General features: G+C 46.2%; 1 protein-coding gene across 1 annotated transcript; it reads left to right on the top strand.

Annotated features, from left to right (window-relative positions):
• Positions 1-296: 296 nt before the first annotated feature.
• On the top strand, positions 297-18,837 carry FBXL18 (F-box and leucine-rich repeat protein 18). Its single transcript, XM_010016558.1, has 5 exons — positions 297-424; positions 736-936; positions 1,785-3,325; positions 6,361-6,579; positions 18,376-18,837. Exons 2-5 carry the CDS (start codon positions 784-786, stop codon positions 18,530-18,532), a joined length of 2,070 nt encoding a protein of 689 aa, XP_010014860.1. The 5' UTR covers positions 297-424; positions 736-783; the 3' UTR covers positions 18,533-18,837.
• Positions 18,838-19,051: the final 214 nt, after the last annotated feature.

Below are 19,051 nucleotides of genomic sequence, written 5' to 3'. Positions count from 1 at the left end.
TTTGGGCTTTAGTAAAGGCTGTGCTGAAGTCCCAAATGCCCCCAAAACTGCTGTCATCGCGATGGGGTGCGAGCGCCTCGTCACCTTGTCAGGTGGTGAGGGGAGGGTTTGGGGTGCTGTTGTTGGGTGCCTCTTGTCACCCCGGTGTTGAGGGAAAGGAGCATGGGGTGTATGGAGGAGCAGAGGGGCTCTCGTGTCCCCTTCGGAGCCCAGTTGTGTGGCTTTGTGTGGCTAAGGTGTAAGCGTGTTGCACAAGAGCTATGGGTGACCTGATGCTGGGTTGCGGTTTGGTGTGTGTATATATATGTGGTTTTATAGCTCTTAAGGTTATTGAAATGGATGGCACTTAGAGGAAGGATGTAGGAAGGAACTGCTGTGTTATATATAGCAAAGAATCGGGGACAGTCGCTCTTCCAATTGCAACGTAAGTGGCAAAAGTGGAATGAAGGTAAATGTCTCTTCAGCTTACTCTAAAGTAGCCAGCAGTGAAAGAGCAAGTGAAGATACCAGGGCTTTGTGTGAAGTTTTGCACTGCTTCCATATTGTCTTCTAAGGGAAAGCTTTTGCTTTCTTCATACAGATGGAAGTACTTAAAGATTCTGGTGTTTCTGTTTTGTCTCACTTAATAAATCCTTATAAGACTGGGGGAATGTTTTCTCACAAGCTTTGCTGGAGTTCCTGAGCTAATAGCTTTTATTTTTCTCTTTTCCCTTCTTTTTTTCTTGCCCCCCCCAGGAGATTGTAAGTGGGGAGAGCGAGGAGGAGAGTAACGGTGTCAACTTGATGGAGTTCTCAGATGAGATCCTTTTGCACATCCTCAGCTACGTCCCTTGCACAGACCTTGTCCTGAATGTCAGGAGAACCTGCAGGAAACTCGCAACTCTTTGCCTTGACAAGAGTCTAACGCATACGGTTTTACTTCAGAAAGACTATAAGGTGGGGAGAGTAGCTTGCTGCTTCTGTGAAGACAAACCTGACTTGTGAAAAATGCAAAGAAGTAGAACTTTCCAGTGTGTAAATGAACCACTCTTGATCTCTGAAATCAAATAAACAATAAACTGTTCTATAAAAGCATTTGTTTTCTGGAATGCTTTGTTAGAACAGCTCTGTGCTCTCTTAGTTATATAAAATACTGTCAGTGAAGACTATCTTCTCTGTGTTTCTGGAAGCTAAAATGAAAGTAAACGTGACTTCCCATTCGTTGCTGTGGTTGTGTAAAGTGACCATTTTCCCAAAGTACGTTTTCCACGTTCATGCATAAAAAAAAGTCTTCTACATATTGCTGTCAGGCATGGGGTCAGCTAAGCCAGAAATGGTATACGTGTTATAGCAGAAATCAGGCTGGGGAATGAAGGGTGATACATTTTATAAGGACTGTATCACCAAGCGCAGGCGAGGCAAAGCCTCTCTTGCTCATTTCCAAAAGAGGAAATTGGATGAAGGGGAATGGAAATGTTCTTCTTTCAGTTTGAGTTTCCATAGATGGCTAGTTCTGCTGAAATAGCTTTGCTGTTAGAAAATGGAGATAGTTTTCCGCTGCTGAACAAATTTGGCCTCACAGTCAGTAATGCAGAACTGCAGAGACTAAGAAGCTAAAGGATGGCAGACTAAGCCAGCTACCAGCAGTATAATGATTCTTAGACTGTGCTAGAGCCTCAAAACTTGGATGAGCCACATAATCTTAAGCGCTAACCACTCTTATCCCTATCTTCAGATGGGGAAACTGAGTCAGTAAACACCATTGCTGTGTATATCTCATTGAATGTGGTTTTGTTTGAGAACAGGTAAACAAAGACAAAGTGAAGCAACTGATGAGGGATATCGGAAAGGAGATTTACCAGCTGAACATGGCTGGGTGCTATTGGCTGCCCAGCTCCACTATTGACCACGTAACACGATGCAAGAACCTGGTAAAACTGAACTTGTCTGGGTGCCACATCACCTCCCTCCGCCTCTCAAAGATGCTGTCCACGCTCCAGCACCTGCACTCCCTGGCCATAGATGTCAACCCAGGCTTCGATGCCAGCCAGCTAAGCAGTGAGTGTAAGGCCACTCTGAGCCGTGTCTCAGAACTGAAGCAAACCCTTTACACGCCGTCGTATGGTGTCGTCCCGTGCTGCACTAGCCTGGAGAAACTGCTGCTGTACTTTGAGATCCTGGATCGCTCACGAGAAGGCTTTATGCTCTCTGGGCAGCTAATGGTAGGTGAGAGCAATGTGCCCCATTACCAGAACCTGCGGGTGTTCTATGCCAGGCTGGCTCCTGGCTATGTTAACCAGGAGGTGGTGAGGCTGTACTTGGCGGTGCTGAGTGATCGGACACCTGAGAACCTTCACGCCTTCCTTATTTCTGCTCCCGGTAGCTTTGCAGAGACAGGAGCCACTAAAAACCTCCTGGACTCTATGGCTCGAAATGTACGTCTGGATGCTTTACAATTGCCCAAAGCCTGGATTAATGGCTCTGGGCTCCTGCAACACTTGAAGTTCAACAACCCTTTCTACTTCAGCTTTAGCAGATGCACCTTATCTGGTGGCCACCTGATCCAGCGAGTTATTAATGGTGGGAAGGATCTTAAAAGCTTGACCAGTTTGAATCTCAGTGGCTGCGTTCACTGTCTGGCTCCGGAGTCCTTGTTTCGAAAAGCAGAAGATGACATTGACAGTAGCATTCTGGAAAGCTTGGTAGTGTCTTGCTGCAACCTGAGACACCTCAACCTGTCTGCAGCTCACCATCACAGCTCAGAAAGCATAGGGAATCACTTGTGCCAGCTTCTGTCCAGGCTAAAGCACCTGCTCTCATTAGCACTACCGGTTTGCTCCATCACAGATGTTGCTGCAAACGTGGAAAAACCTCCCACAGTGTCTAAATTGGTGCCCCAAACCTTTGGAAGGAAAGTTCGGATTGGGATACAGACATATCCAAGGAACTTAGCAGACCAGGCAAATCAGAAGATAGAGTCTTCGGTATTCTGGGCTCTGATGGGAAGCCTCCGGTATTTGGAAACCTTGGAAATCATTGGGTCCAGTTTTTCCTCTGCCATGCCCCGCAATGAGCCAGCAATTAGGAACTCATTGCCTCCTTGTGTCCGGGCACAAAGTGTCGGGGATTCAGAGGTGGCTGCCATTAGCCAAGTGACTTACCTGCAGAGCCTCACCTTAGCACAACTGCCAAATATCCTCACTGGCTCTGGGCTTATTCACATTGGATTGCAGTGCCAGCATTTGCGGACTCTTTCCTTGGCCAACCTGGGCATGATGGGGAAGGTGGTCTATATGTCTGCTCTCATGGACATGCTGAAACACTGCAAGTGTTTGAGAGATCTCAGGTGAGGGGCTGCCACTGAACGTCTCCGTTTTGTCTGTGGATCTCCAGACATGGTTTGTTGTGGCTAGTGTTAAAACTGTGAGTGTTCCTGTTCTGGTCAAAAGTAGCTGCGATGGCTTGAAAACTGGGTGTTTTCCTTCCTGACCCATGGAGGACAGGAAGGCATCGTATGCTGTCCTTGAGGGTTGAAGATATGCCCTTTAACCAGAGTTTTAAGAGCAAAAAAAGTCTCTATGCTGCAACTGCCTTCCTTTTAGATAAGGAAGAGTGGATGCTGCATGTTTGGGAGCTAGCAGCCTGTCAGGGCTAGGTTAAATACCACATACCTTTGCTGACTGTTGACTACATATACATTGAGTCTCCTACAATGTCTAGATAATAGAATCTTAGAATGGTTTGGGTTGGAAAGGACCTTAAGATCATCCAGTTCCAACCCCCCTGCCATGAGCGGGGACACCTCACGCTAGACCGTGTTGTCCAAGGCTCTGTCCAACCTGATCTTGAACACTGCCAGGGATGGAGCATTCACAGCTGCCTTGGGCAACCCATTCCAGTGCCTCACCACCCTCACTGTAGAGAACTTCCTCCCTATATGTAATGTAAACTTCCCCTGTTTAAGTTTGAACCCGTTACCCCTTGTCCTATCACTCCAGTCCCTGATGAAGAGTCCCTCCCCAGCATCCTTATAGGCCTCCTTCAGATAATGTAGAGTTCTCCTTAGGTTTCCCAACGAGATACTTTTGTGCCTTTGGTTTCTATTAAAATCTTGCCTCTTTGTTTTTTTATTTTTCAATAATGTATTGAAAACATTCCAAATCTAGTATTTGTCCTGTTGGTGTTCCTCTCCTGGTAGGATTTAAAGGATCTTACCAAGGATCTGCTCCTAACCGGTGCACAAAGGAGCTTCACAGCCAAAACATGCACAAACTGTGATAGTTTCCAGTCTGTCTGAACACAAATGCTACTGCATTAGAAAGATGTTTTTTCCTTCTTTTTTCCCCTAAATTAGCTTCTGTTGGTGAAACTGCTAGACCTGTCAGTCCTGTTGTCATCCTCTGTTCACAAATGGGTCTAAAATAACAGTAGTAACAGCAAAGTCACTCCTGTGATTCCCAAAACCAGAGTGACTAAAATCATTGCTCATCAGCTGAAACTGGTGTTTGTGTGTTCCTAATCCATTGCAATAGTGAAGGGAGCCAGGGTGGCTAAAACACCTCAGGAGGATTATCCTTTTCCACCACCTCCCATTTATAACAGGCAGGGAGTGTGTTGGTCTCTCATTTGAGAGATGGAAATTCAGTTGCTTAATGGTTTGGGTCTGGCAAATGTCTCTTTAACCTTCAGGACACTAAATAGCCATGGAAGAACTAAGATCTGAGGAAGGAGGTTTGGGTGTGCAGTGTTGCTTCATTCAGTCTAAACCCTGCAGTTCCCAGAGACTTTGAAATGGAGACCAAGGGCGACAAAGATGGGAGGCAGCACAGAGCCTTGAATAAAAGACCAAGAAGGGTGTTTCCTTGTAACATCCAGGCGTTTCCATGTAAGCTGTCATTGTTCTTTCCCCAGTAAAGTTTAAGGTTTTATATAGGTTTAAGAGGATTCTAATGTTTAGCATTTCCTCCTGATAATGTCGTTTCCTTTTCATCTGACTAATTCTCTGCTGCTTCTACTCTTTTTTTAGCCCTCCCCATTTTCCAGGCTGAGAAACTAGTTTAAGGAGCTATTCCAAAGCAACATTGTCACCTAGCGAGTGAAAGGCGGCATTGCAAGCATGGCTGTCACATCACAGAGATTAACCTAGAAACCTGCAGGGAGGTTACAAGAGATTTTGTGCTTTTTGTCCTAAATTTATGAGGGAACAATAACGCTGTTGAAAACTTGAAGTGGCTGAAGTGATTTTAAGTTATGACCCAAAGCGTTCACAAGCTGTTAGGATCTCTTCAGGCAATGCTACCTGACCAGCAGTCACAGGTTGAGACTCTAAACCAGAATTTATCAACTGACAGGATTAAGTTACTGAGATACCCCTGCATACTACAAAAGCCTATGCAGAGATTATCCAGTTCAGGTTGGGACCAGCACCTTGTTATCACCTAATGGATTAACCTTTTTGGAGCTCTTGGCCTTGCTGACCCAATGACTGGGATTCCCAAGTGCTCAGAGGCCCTGTAGTAAATCTGCACTAAGCAGATGTACTCTCTTGGTGTCATCAGCTCTGCAGACTGGTTTCTGTGAGGGCATCATCTGGTTATGCTGCTAGTTAAAACGTAGACCCATTGGTGGTCAGGTGTGGCTTCACCATGTCATTTTGTCATCCTGCTCTGGGCTGTGACATAAGATTGCCATGACAGAAGATCCTGTCTCTCTTGGTCCAAGTGTTTAAGATAAAGGTTGGATTGATGATGGTTATTCTTACTGTAGGAGAGCAGTAGCTTTGATCCATTGCCATTCTCTGGCCAGGGAGGGCTGGTTGTGGTCACTCTGGCTCAGAGGCCCAAATTCTGCATGACAGCGTGTGCATTGGGAACTTTCACGGCTGCTTCTCTCCAGGCATGAAGATATGACCAGTTTGATCAGTGTTGGTGCACTGGAGCATTAGGTCCCTAAATCCACATCAACTGCTTGGTGGATGTCGGGTAGCAAAAGCCAGGCTTATCCTAAGACCAGAATGGATCTGCTGCTCAGCCCTAGCATCTTACCCCACATGCTTTGTGGAAAACTTGAAGAACCAGGGTTACTCCTGGAATTCTGCAGTTTAGGGCCTTTCTGCCTATTTGTGTGCTTGTCCTTTAGCACACACCGTTCAAGACTTAACTACCAAGCAAGAGGTCTGAGCTTGCAAAGTTGGGTTTGTTATGCCCTACTGCTGGCACAAGCACTAGTAGAAGGTCATTGTGTCTATAAATGAAACAGGCTCTGGGCGACACCGATTGCTCTACACTTGCCAGCCCCCCCATGAATGAGCTGTCTCCCCTCTTGTCTACAAGCAGCCCAAGCTTGAATTACCCATTGACTTGTTGTTGTTTATTCCTGCAGGCTGGAACAGCCGTACTTCTGTGCGGGCGCCCAGTTCTTCCAGGCCCTGAGTCACTGCTCCTCTCTCCAGCGGCTTTGCATCGTCTCCCGGAGTGGGACTCTGCAGTCTGACGCAGTGATGTCATTCATGGCCAACTGCCTTGAGGTCATCATGTGCCACATGTTTATGGGAGAATCTCTTACCGTTTGCAAAAGTCTCCAGCAATCTATTGTCCGGAGGTAAGTGCGGAAAGAGGTTGATGTGGGATTTCTGGAGCTGGTGAAGATTTATCTCCCATTTCCTTGGCTTGCCAAGGTTTATATGGCTTAGAGCGCTTGTTCCAAGAAGCTAATAGGTACTGTGTAACCACTTGGCACGTGAACTAGCCTCTTATTTTAATAAGAGTGAATCAGTGAAATATTTGAAGGTATTATATGAATTTTTGATTCCATTCCCACCCTTGTTCCATGAGCTGAGTTGAAGTTTTGGATGTAAACCTCCTTTATTAATCAAATTACGCTTTTGGGGTAAACAAAACATCTGCCGACATTTTAAGTACTGAAGAGCTCTGACCTTGAAGCTTTCCTCCTTTCCCACAAGTGACTTAGATAATTCTCTGTCCTCTAATCACTTGTAAATGTCACTTGCTGATAATCCCCTGGCAGCACAATTCAAAGCCTTTAAAGGGTTGTTGTGAAGGGTTTTTCTTGGGGGGGGGGGAGAGAACTGGTACAAACTCCCTTTGCACAGTTCTTAAATGCATTTTGCGTGGCCCCTTGCAGTGTTCTGAGGCTCTCACGTGGTGGGGAAACGTTTGTGTGTGAGCCGTGAGCTGCATTTGAAAAGAGAGCTTTTAATGACGCTTGGCATTTTGAAATCTCCTCGTAGTGGCAGTCACCTCACAAAATATTGCCCGTGCAACACACTTTCCATTAGGATGATTTCTTTTTTCCTCCTCCTGTAAGGCTTTTTCTCCGCCTTCCCTCTGTTTTCTTTGTCACCTACTGCTGCTGTGCCCTGTTAAGCTCTAATAAAAATTTCAAATCACACAGCATTATGACTGCATCCTAAAGGCTGCTCCTCCCCCCCCGAGCCTTCCTCCAGCTTCCAACTGACTTATTACACTTGGCTTGTTTCCGCGGATCAAATCCAGAAGAGCCTATGACTATATTAGCTACCTACCAAACCGCACACGAGATCGTTTGTAACTGCCTCTAAAACCCTCTGTGTCCTTCTGGGATGGGGATTGTTGGAAACATCAAAGTAAATTCCTTGTGATAGGACAGGGATTCTTTGAGTTTGTTTTTCACAGGGCTTCATCGCTGTAAAAACGTTCCTTGGTTGGTTTCAGTTGTGCTTTGGGGATCCTTAGGAAGAGCCACAGATCCACAGGCCCCAGTTTTATTTTGTACTCCCCTCTGAGGTGCCACAGATCTTAATTTCCACTTCCTGAGCAGAAATACACTGTTCTGCAGTTCTTTCTCCCTCTTTTTCTCTACCTTGGACAGATTGTCACTACATTCTGTACCTCTTAATAATTTAAACCCTGGGAACATTCCAAAGAGCAGCTGATGCCTTATGGAAATGTTAAAAACTATATTTATATTTAGCAACAGTTCTGGCTGTCATATTATTTTTCTTCTTTTGTATTTTATTAATAGAGGCATTCGCATGAAAACAGGAGGTTTTGAGGGTTTTTTTGTCTTTTTTTTTTCTCTGAAGAGCATCTGCTCCCACTGCAGATTCCACACCTGAAGTCATAATCCCCTGTGACATTGTAATTGGTGGCTCTGGAAACGATTTTGATGTCACGTAAGATTATGACTTCAGGAGGAGGATAAGCAGTGGGAGCAGATGCTCTCCTAAGCAACAAAGATCCCCTTCTCATGCAACTGTCTCTAGTGATAAAATGGAAGGAACAAAATACAGAAAATGATGTGTAAGCAAAGCCTGGAGTCTTCCACGAGCCATCAGTGAGTCTTTAGCCACGTGACTTTTCCAGTGATCCCATTCTCATCCTTCAGATGGGGTCGGGAATTGGCTCTTGACTGCATTTTGTCTGCTACTTCAAGGGCAAAGAGATGTGCAGTAAAATCCGTGTGTGAGCTAGTTCATAGCTTAAACCTGTGGGTAAGGCTCCAATTCACAGAGCTTGGCTTCCTCTAAGGATATGCTGCTAGTGAATCCTTAATCCAGGTTTCAAATTGGAAGAGTCCATGGGGCAGCGAGTTATATATCCTTGTCACAGAATAAAATAAGGTGATTTGTCCCTTTCTTTTTGTTGTTGTTTGCCTGTTTGGAATGTGTGCAGATGCTGCGTGTGCGGGGAAAGCATGGAGAGTGGGTGGGAAGGAGGAGGCGAGAGGAGGGAAAGCAAGGAAGGATGTGAGCCTGTCTTTGTTTGCTCCTGTTCTTGAAATGGGGGAATTAATCTGTATTCCTTAGGTTTCATTAAGGGTTAGAGTTCCTGATTTAGGGGTATGGAGAGGGTCTTGTTTAGGCAGAGAGCAGCCAAGTGATTGCTGGTTTTGAACAGGGAGATGGGGTCAAAGTGACTCTCATTCTCCCAACGCCTCTAAAAAGAGAAGAAAAATGAGTGGGAGTGGAAGGGTCTAGGGCTGGGAATGCACCAGTACTTTGCTGAGGGGGGCTTGAAAATGCAATCTAGTGCAGAGCAATCCTTTTTCAGACATGGATATGCACAGGAGGGTTTGGATCACAGAAGAGTCTGGGCCTGATCTGGGGAGAACAGACTGGTTTCAGCTGCGGAGTTGTACTGGAAGGTGGTGCGTGTACAGGGTGTGGTGATGGGAGCTTGGGTATTAAGTCTGAATCACACCAGTGGCTTAAAGCCTGATTTGAAGCTCTTCCCTTTGACTGTAAAATAAGGTTAGTATTAATGTGTTTCTGTTCTACTGGCTGGAGAAGAGAGTTCTCGTGTCTCTTAGTCTTGTGACAGCTCTAAACCAGGCCCTTTGGTGTCCAGCTTTCTTGTAGGCAGTTTTCTGGTTGAAGTTTGCTATTATTTGGGACAAATGAGTTTACATATTTAAGTCATTAAAATCCTCTGTTTCAGTTCTGCCTCTTTTGCAATGACACCCAGTAAGCAAAACAGCACTCATCTGCAGCCCTCATCAGCAAACAAGAGGCTTGCAAGGGCAAGGTCTCCTCTGAGCTTTAGAGAAGACTGTTTCCCTCTGGGCAGATAAATCATTGCAGTGTTTTTCTTTATTCTGTTTTTTTTCTGCGTGAATGGGAGGGGTAATCTCCTTATGGGTTCAGGGAGATACTCTGTGCACATAAGAAGGGCCTAGTGGTTAGAGTGGGATGTGTGGCTTGAGTGATCCATATCCACCTTCCTGATCTTCCTCAGCTTCACATGTGACAGTGGTCTGGTCTTGGTTTCTCTGTAAAATGACATCTTTTTTCCTATCACATGGTGCTCAGCTGCTGCCACACTCCAGATAGCAGCAGATTTCACAAACAAAATCTAAAAATCCCTTTTATGCTTGGACCTTAACTTTGCCAAAGTGCTTAACTCCAAGCACGTGTTGTCTTTGTTTAAATAGCTCTGCTGTTAAAACCACTGCAGTGGTTTTAACCAGAAACACTAAAATACCACAACTTGAGGACCCACTGTTGTAGTTTCAAGACCTGTTGCTGTGCAGAGCGGCTTCTTTGCAGGAAAGGGAGGTTTGGCTTCTCCCTTTTGGGCTGAGTTGCTGTGTTGGGATTCGAAATGCTTGCAAAGAGACGTGTGTCCAAAGCCCGGTCCGGGGGGACGGGACTTGCTTCCAGCAGCTTTCCGAGGGTTTTCACGCTGTTATTTTGTGAAGTAGTCAGTAGATGGAGCTGTGACCTATGGAAGGTGTCCCACTGCTTACTCATGTGTTGCATGCGAACGATTCGTGTTTACACGCCTGTATTTCTCTGCCCTAGAAATCTTGCGGGCAAGGAATTTGGATGACTGGAAGCTACATGGCACACGTTTAGCGGGCACTTCATAAGCGTGCAGGAGAAATTGCTTTACCAGCAGAAAACAGACTGGAAAAGGGGATGGGAAATGCTTTGGCAAATATCCCCTTGGCCTCAGTGATAGGTTTTATTTTCCAGTGTGTTCCTTTGGAATTTGATCGGGTTTATCTTGAGTGTTTAGGTATCAGTGTAATGATTTCAAGGACTCTACAACACCAGACAATAGAAGCCTGTGAAAAGTCCTTGAAAAAACCACCTTGGAAAAGATCAAGAAAGCAACAATTAAAAACCTCCAACCAACCAAACCCCGCAAAATCCCTGAGAGCATCATTAGGGATTCTTCATTCATAGGAGAAAAGTGTCAAGGTATAGAGGTGAGTTGTGATTTATAGAAATGCAAACCAAGGTAAGCCATGGTAAGAGAGCGTGGTCAGGAAGCCAGAGACCATGGTGCAGCTGAAGTGTGGTTTGGGGAGGTGGTGGGTAGGTCTGAGAGCTGTTGGGAGAAGGGCTGGGGCTGGCTGGGGTCCTGGTGCAGCATCCCCCAAGTGCTGTGGGGTTGGAGTGGGGAGCTAGAGCCCTGGCTCTAGCTCTCTGCCCCTGTTCCTCTAGCCATGCTGGCTGCCTGTCTCCAGCAAATGGCTTTGGAAAGCCAGTGGGCAACTGGTGAGGCTGCACCTTGAATCCTGTGCTCAGTTCTGGGCCCCTCACTACAGGAAAGACATTGAGGTGCTGGAGCAGGTTCAGAGAAGGGCAACGGAGCTGGTGAAGGGCCTGGAGCACAAGTGTGATGAGGAATGGCTGAGGTGGTTTAGCCTGGAGAAAAGAAGGCTCAGGGGGAGACCTTATGGCTCTCTACAACTACCTGAAAGGAGATTGTAGTGAGGTGGGTATTGGTCTCTTCTCCCAGTTACAAAGCCATAGGACAAGAGGAAATGGCGTCAAGCTGCACCAGGGGAGGTTTAGATTGGATATTAGGAACAATTTCTTCACTGGAAGGGTTGTCAAGCATTGGGACAGGCTGCCCAGAGCAGTGGTGGAGGCACCATCCCTGGAGGTGTTTAAAAGACATGTAGATGTGGTGGTTGGGGACATAATGTAGTGGTGGCCTTGGCAGTGCTGGGCTAATGGTTGGACTCAATGATCTTAAAGGTCTTTTCCAACCTAAACAATTCTGTGTTTCGACAACTGAGGGTTAACCAGTGCTGGAAAGTGCAGAGAATTTTACTGGTTTAGGACAATCTGCCCGTTCTGGGGATCCAAGACCAAGAGAAACACTACCTTAACTTTCCTTCTGCCTGTGGCAAGTATGAGCACCACTCAGTTTGAAGTGCCTTCCACAATAGGACTCCTGCCACTTTCCAGGAATAGCTGTCTCAGTCTAAATTAGATTTTACTATTCAAGTTCCTGTAGCATTGCCTAAATTTTCCCCTGCTTGTTATTATCCTTTTTTAACATGAAACTCTTGGCTGGATCTTACCTTTTCTTAAACTGCTGCTTCCAGTGGCCCTGTGTGGCTGTAAGAGCTATGATGCTCGCTGGAGGGATAAAGCACCCTCCTGGGATTCAGCTGCAGAAATAGGGTTTCCAGGTGGGACCATGGGGGAAAAACTATTTGGGAAGTGCTGAGTGAGCCAGCCCCTCTCCTGGCATTTAGCACAGCACCAAAACTATCACAAATGAATTGCTCCCCTCAGAGCTAGGTGTTCTCCCCTCCCTTGTTGCTATTGCCCTGGATACCCCTGCAGTGTTCCTCCTGCCTGGATTCTCGTTGTGGGCTTGGCCTTAGAAAAAGCCTTTTGAGTAACTGTTTTTACTGTTAGATTGGGTAAGAGGGGGCTGTTAGGGCAGTAAGTGAGTGCAAGATCATTGAGTCCTCCAGCATCCTTCCTGCACTGCCCACCTGACTGCTGCAGTTGTATCGATACTGCAAAAAGCTCCTATTGGCACCGAGGGCTTATTTGAGATTTTCGAGCTGGTTTTGCATCCCTTCACCACCTTCTTTTCTTTCTGACCTTGAAAAAGTCCCTCTGTGCTGTTGGCTTTCCTGGAGCACAGAGCCAGCGTGGTAGCTGCCAATCCCACTCCGCTAGCCTAAGCATGTTGTGGGCTCAGGCCCTGCGTCTGATTGCAGAAGACTTAATGTATCGCTAGGCTGGTGTAGTGAATCATTAGCATCCTGTTCCAGCTTTCATTGTCTATTTCATTTCCTGCTCTTGGAAACCCCTGAATCATTCTGTCACAGACCAAATAACAAACTGCATCCTTGTCAGCTTGCGTTACCCAAGAATTCCTTGGTGAGGGCTGACTGCTTGAGGTGTGGCCCGGGCACCTTTGCTTCTATCAGGAGTGTTGTTTAGGGGTGGGTTCAAATACTTTCCAAGCCAGTGGGTTTAAATACTTTACAGTGGGACCATCCCAAACTTGGCATATTTATATATCTCCTTTTGGGGGTACTAACATACCCCCTACTTAAATGCATTCCTGTGGTTGACCCAAATGGCTTGTTCTAACTGCTAGCTCATGTGTTTTGAAGGGAATTCAGTCCTGAACCTTTCCTTAGTGGATGGATTGGTTTGTGCATGAAATAGGTTTCAAGGATTGTCCTCTCTGTCTCTTGGCTGAGAAATAATATTGGAATAGTACTGTGGTGCTTTCTCTTCATGAGGGTGTAAAAGGCTGAACGGAAGCATTAACTGCAGCTTTAAAGCATTTCCATAGTAAAATAAATCTAATTGAGCCGTTATTGCAGTAGCTTTTTAATTTGTGGAAGAGATTAGGAAATAACTTCCAGCTTGCTCTGGCAGAGCACTCCCCTAGGACATGTCCTGGGCGCTCTGGCATCGCTCTTTGAGTTCTTATTCCCTCCCCTTCTAATTGTCCAGTCACATTTGACTGATGCAGAGTTCAGCTGGCAAAATAATGCAAGAACCTCAGTCTGTGAGTGTGTTTGGTATAAACCTCAGTTCACAGCACAGTGTCATTCATGCCTTATGGAGAGAAACCACAGCAGAGAGATGTAATTTGCCTCTACTTGGGATGAGCCTGATTTATACTGCTCCTTCCCCGTGACTTGATGCAGTGGCAGAGGATGCTGCATTGAAGATAATGGGAGAGTTGGCAGTGCTGTGTGTGAATGACTTCCAGAGACCCATCTACACCCCTGCAGCTCAGGTTGGAGGCTGTAGTGATGGGATATGAAGTGAAGGGAGATCACAAGCCTTGACGGAAGGCCAGTTTGTCCATGTAGACATGAGGGGGTGGAAGACACCCTTAAAGGAAAACCCTTTATGGAGGAAATATCGTCTGGAGCTAAGAGCAACATGAGGAATAACAACAGTTTTTCTCAGGAACTGTTGAAGTCCATTCCTAAGGCTTGAAAATGAATGGGTCTGCTTCAGTGTCAGTGTGTGGAAGCTTTGAACCCCTTCTGGGGATAAGTGGGGGGGCAAAGGTCCTCTCTGCTCACAGAGGAAAGGGTCTGGGGGAATCGCACCTGCAGTTTCTTTGGCATGGCTGGAAGATGCTCTGGAGAAGCTTCATTTCATGCTGCTGGCAGTTACTAAGCAAGGAAAGCTTTTGCAGTTCCCTGCAATGAGTTCAGGGCATGGCCAGTGGAACAATAAGTATGTGTGTATCCTTCCCTGAAAAGATGTCTGTCTGTTGGGTCATGCCATTTGTCTGTTGCTGCAGCTTGTCCTGGCATTTCCTCCCTTCCACCGTGCCATGCTTCAGGGGTGGGAGTTTCCAGCCTGGCTCAGGTATGCTGGCTGAAGCTTTCAAGACAGATTTGAACTTTCAGATGTTAAGTCTTCCAGTGAAAACAGACATACGCTGTGCTGGCAGGGCATTAACAGGGGTTTTGTGCATGTAGGTGGAGGAGCTGTGTACAAGGCCAAAAGTGAGCTGGTCTGGACTCTCTTGGCATCTTGTGCCTCTCCAGAAGTGGCTCGCCAGCCTGTTGGGAAGTTAAATGGAGGAGGGAGCAGAGATTGTTTGCATTTGTGAGAGTCATGCAAACAGGAGTCCACATCTGCTCTGTCCCCGCTGTGCTCTCTTCCCCCAGATCAAGCCTCTCCTGGTTTTTCTTCCTTATTTTCCTTCTCTAGAGCCTCTTCTATAAGCTCATCTCATTGTGGAGCTCAAAAATCTGGCCCTCATACACCGTATTTCCTTGTTTTATCTGGTGTGTGCTGCTTTTCCTGCCAGTGCTTAATTTTACCACCTTGTGTGTCCTTACCCCTGCTTGCTAGCTTTTGTGAAGCGGGATGTGCTGCAGTGTCTGAGTTTGGCATAGGCCTTGTCTTCGGTTTCTCTGCAAAACCTCAAGGGGAAATAACAATCTTCAGTCCAAAGAACTGCCTTATCCTTTCCTTACAAGGAAGAGAAGGTAAGTTTGGGCAGCACCTAATGCAGCAGTGCTGTTGGCTTCTGGGTGCAGAGTTGCAGGGGGGCGTAATCCATCTTTACAGGTGAGATTCTCCTATGGCATTGGGGTGCCCTTTAGCTCCATCAGCAGATGGAGTCCTGGGGACTCTCTGGCCTCTCTAGAGAGGTATGTCTGAAAACATGCTGAGAGTGTTTGCCAGGAGATAACCACATTCCAGGGAGTGACTCTTTTGTCTTGCTAAAATCGAGGAAATCTGATCAAAGAGCAGCTTTGCTTTAGACTTTTTCCTCCTCCTTTTTGACTTTGTCCCTGACCTACATATCGGATCCTGCCACACTGCTTGGAAGTAATTGAGAACCCAGTGTTAGGCTACTTACCAAGCTGTTCACTTGAAAATAACCTTATTGTGTCCAGTCCACACCTGCTCTGGGATAATTTTGGAGACAAATTACAACCCTTTCAGCCACATGCAACCTGCTCATGATCTAACTGCGGGGTGAGGTGATACCTCTGCTGATGCCAGGAGGAATTTGTGACACAGGCTGCGCTTCAATGCTTGTTTCCCAGCTCCATGGATGTTTCCAACTAGCTGCCCACATCCAAATGAAGACACTTCAGGCACATCCTTGTAAAAGTTCCCACTGGGTGGCTGTTGGTTTGGTGTTGAGTCTGCTAGACTAGAGTCTACACTGGAAAATATGTGTGTTGGGGGTGTATTTTCTTTGTTATCCCAGTGGTTGTTTCTGATTAAAGGCTCTGTTTTGAAGGGGCTGCTAGTCAGTTGCCTAGAAAACTTGCTTTCATTTAATTAATCATGATGAGTTTAGTCTGGAGGTTTTGTAGGAGAGAGCAAGCAAGCATGTCCTTGGCATTTCTCCCTTGGAGGAAAAAAACCCCTGGGCTTCATGTCTGAAACTGCAGCTCTTTTGTCTCCCCAGGTCGACATCCTTCTCTGTTCTTCGGGTTTTCATTTTACAAGCCAGAGGTAGATGGGGTTTGAAGTCCATCCAGGTGTGGAATGAGGAAAGAACCGGCAAGAAGATTACAGGAGCTATTCTGCAACTCATTAACTCAGTCTCTTCCCCTTCTTGTTATCTCCTCCCCATGCCTGGGGCCTTTGGACCTAGTGCTCTAAGTGCTTCTCACTTAATCTAGCCCACCTGGACAGGTGTATGAAGAAAGGAATTGCCTTCCAGGGGAGGACTAAAGGAGCAGAGATTGCCGAGGGAGGCTGCCTTTGGGAACTGCTAATCCCAGTTTAACATTATGACAGCTGCTTGTTAAAACCAGGGTGTTTTTTAACAGGCAGTTAAAGGAGAGGCTTTGCACGCACATTTAGCTGAGAATAATAGTGAACCATGTGCATTTGATTCCTTTTTTTTTCCCCTTAAATCACGCAAATTGTACATGGAAAGAATTCGCCGGCGTCAACTTGCTGGGTATGGAATTTACAAGGTTTGCAGTAACATACAGTTTCCTGTTGAAAGGGTGTGTGTGGGGGGGGTGAAAATTACAAAGCTTTCTTTTCTTTTCCCCTTTTAAGATCAAGTTCAAACCTCTCCCATCGATCCGGCCTCTTCGGAAGGTGGATTTACCGTATTGGGGTTTTTTCAGCCGTCTTGGTGGCAGATTGTCATGTAAACTTGTCTAGGTTCTCGTTTTTATAGCTACATGTAAAGGCTGCTCATAAAGTGCAATTTTGTCTATGGTGAGAAGGCAGCATGCAGATCTAATTTGGGAGAGTCTATAGCCAAAGAAAGAAGCAGAGGTTTCTCTGCCTTGGGGAGAGCGCTGTTTCTTCCGAGCTGAACTTCAGTAAACTTGGTCTATTAACATGATTTTCTCTGCAGGACTGTGGTGTTGGATAAGACACATGAAGAGCTGAGGCAGAGGAGGGACTATCAAAGAGACATTTGCTGTGTTTTATGTAATTTCACTGCAGACTTTACCAACTGCCTCTCAGATCAGTGGTTATTTGCTCGTTGATTTCTTGTAGGCAGTGCTGTGGAAGTAAGAAACTGCAGCTCCTACACAAGCCCCCACATCCACTCAGGGAGAGGTGTCCTGCCAGCCCTGAGGCATGAAGGGCAGGTCTGTGATGCAGAACCATTAACATTGCCCTGGGTAGTTTTGCTGCTGGAAATCCTTATTCCTGCAGCTACTTAGGTTCAGGCAAATTAATTTAACCCACCAGGACTGAGCAGCTAGCCTTGGAATGGGAGTTTCTCTGCTTCAGTTTTGGCAGCTCTACTCCAAATCACTTGTGGATGGGAATATCCTTTCTGACTGCTGAGAAATGCCACTCTCTTGTGGCCTTTTCTTCAGCTGGCTGTATTGCTACCTGGGATTTTCATGTGTGTTTCCAGCAGCAGCATCTCCAGCTGTTCCCCTCTCTGTTTGACAGAAATCTGGCTGTTTCAGAGCTGCAGATGAGCTGGGAGTTTTCCAGACCCACATCTGTCTAAAAGAAGCTGGTGTGAGCAGTGAACTTCTCTTTTGACCCAACACAACTTGGTACAGCCTCAAGGGACTGATGCTGCCAGTTCGACTCTGCCTCCTTTACAGTGATAATGAACTAGCCCTTGTCACACACTTTGGAGGAAGCATCTTGGTGACATAGGCTGAGAGTCACGAGGCTTTTTAATCTTAAGGGTGTAACTCTTAAACTGCAGCATAACTTCCCTTTACCCCCCAGCTTTAAAAGACTAACCCATTGTGCCACGCTGAGTAATACTATTTCTCTTCCCCAATGTTCTGTTACTCACCAGGTTGCTATCATGTAGAATACTTGCTGATGGGCTTTCTTTTTTGTATGGCTCTCATTACATTATACATTACATTATACATACATGTATAAATGGCTTTAACTTTTGCTGTTCTCTTCCTTTGCTCTGTAGTTATAACCCTCTCATGTTGTTGTATTGGGCCTCTTGCTTGCTGGAAGGCAGACCCAGTGGTGCGGTGTAGGCAAGAATAGCTGGGAGGGCAGGAGGAGAATGCAGATTTCTGTAAGAGGGGGCCAAAAAGGCTGAGGCTGTGGATTAAGATAGTAGAACCCAAAATTCAAGTGGCAAACAGGGATATGTGACCTGTGTTTCTGTTAGGGCAAATTGCCGTGGTACCAAGACAGGTTTTCTGCCACTTGGATTAAGAAGGAGGATGCAGTGTGTGTGTGTGTGTGTGTGTGTGTGTGTGTGTGTGTGAGCACACACACTTCAATGCTTATCTGCAGATCTGAGCTTTCTAAACTTGCCCATGCTCTAATTGCAGAGTGTAGACTCTGCATGCAGAACAACCCAGCCTGAAGTGATAATCCCAGGCTCAGCCCTGAGGGAATGCCTGGCACTGCTCTGGCCTGATTTTCTTAATGGCTCTGCAGCTTGCCTCTGGTTTGTAGGTGGTTCAAGTTGTTATGTCTGAGCTCCTTGCCCAAAACTTCTTCCTCCTTCCCTATGCTTGGGTTTGTGTTAGCTCAAAGACCCTGAAAAGGGGTGCAAGCCTGTACTCCTTGCTGACATAGAGGAGAGCAGGAGATCTTGACTTGCAGCTGCCTCCTCTGAACAACCCTTCCTTCTCCTCACCGCCACATGATGTGTATCCATGCGATCCTCTTCTCTTGCACTGGAGAATTCCTCTTTTTCCTTGGCTAATAACCTCTGTCTGATTTAGTTTCCAGGCGGATCGCCCTGCATTAAACGTCGTCATTTTCCCTCTGCTTCATGAGGACTTGACAGAGGTCATCAGAGATGTCCCCATGAGGCACTTGGATGAAATTACCTTGTTTAAAAGCAGAGTGGCCGAGGAACCTCCCAACTTGTGGTGGTGACTCTCACAGCATGGAAAGGACAGTCAGCGTGAACACAGTTGAAATAGCTTCTTGTTGGCCTGGATTCCCCATCCTTCAGCTCCTGGCCGCCTCCCTGGATGCTGTACAATCACTTGAAATAGGTGCAATTGCAAAATGAAATAAAAGCTGGTCCTTTGCAGTGGGGAAACCATCTATTGGATATTGCTTGCATCTGAAAATCCTCTCTCCAAGGCTTCTGGAATCTGATGAGTATTTCCTCGCGGTTAATAGGAATTGTTTTGTTGTTTTACTGAAGTTAAAGGTAAGAGAAACTGACTTAATGATGCTCTTTGTGTCGCCTGGTGTATTTCCTAAAGGGCCCCTGTGTACTTCAGCAGTGTGCTTTGTGGTATTGGTGGAAATCATTCTTTGCTTCAGTTTGTTTTTGGCAAAGTAGAAAGCCTAAGCCAGCTAAAAGGCACAAAAATGTGTTGCTCACTTGAAGTGCATCACATCTTTTCTATGTTACAAGTACACATTTGTGGTCACACACATGCA

Source organism: Nestor notabilis, unplaced genomic scaffold, assembly GCF_000696875.1.
Source record: "Nestor notabilis isolate BGI_N333 unplaced genomic scaffold, ASM69687v1 scaffold19606, whole genome shotgun sequence".
In the NCBI taxonomy this organism is placed as follows: Eukaryota; Metazoa; Chordata; class Aves; order Psittaciformes; family Psittacidae; genus Nestor; species Nestor notabilis.
Note: the sequence above shows the minus strand (reverse complement) of the source record. Positions and strands in the feature narration are given on the sequence as shown.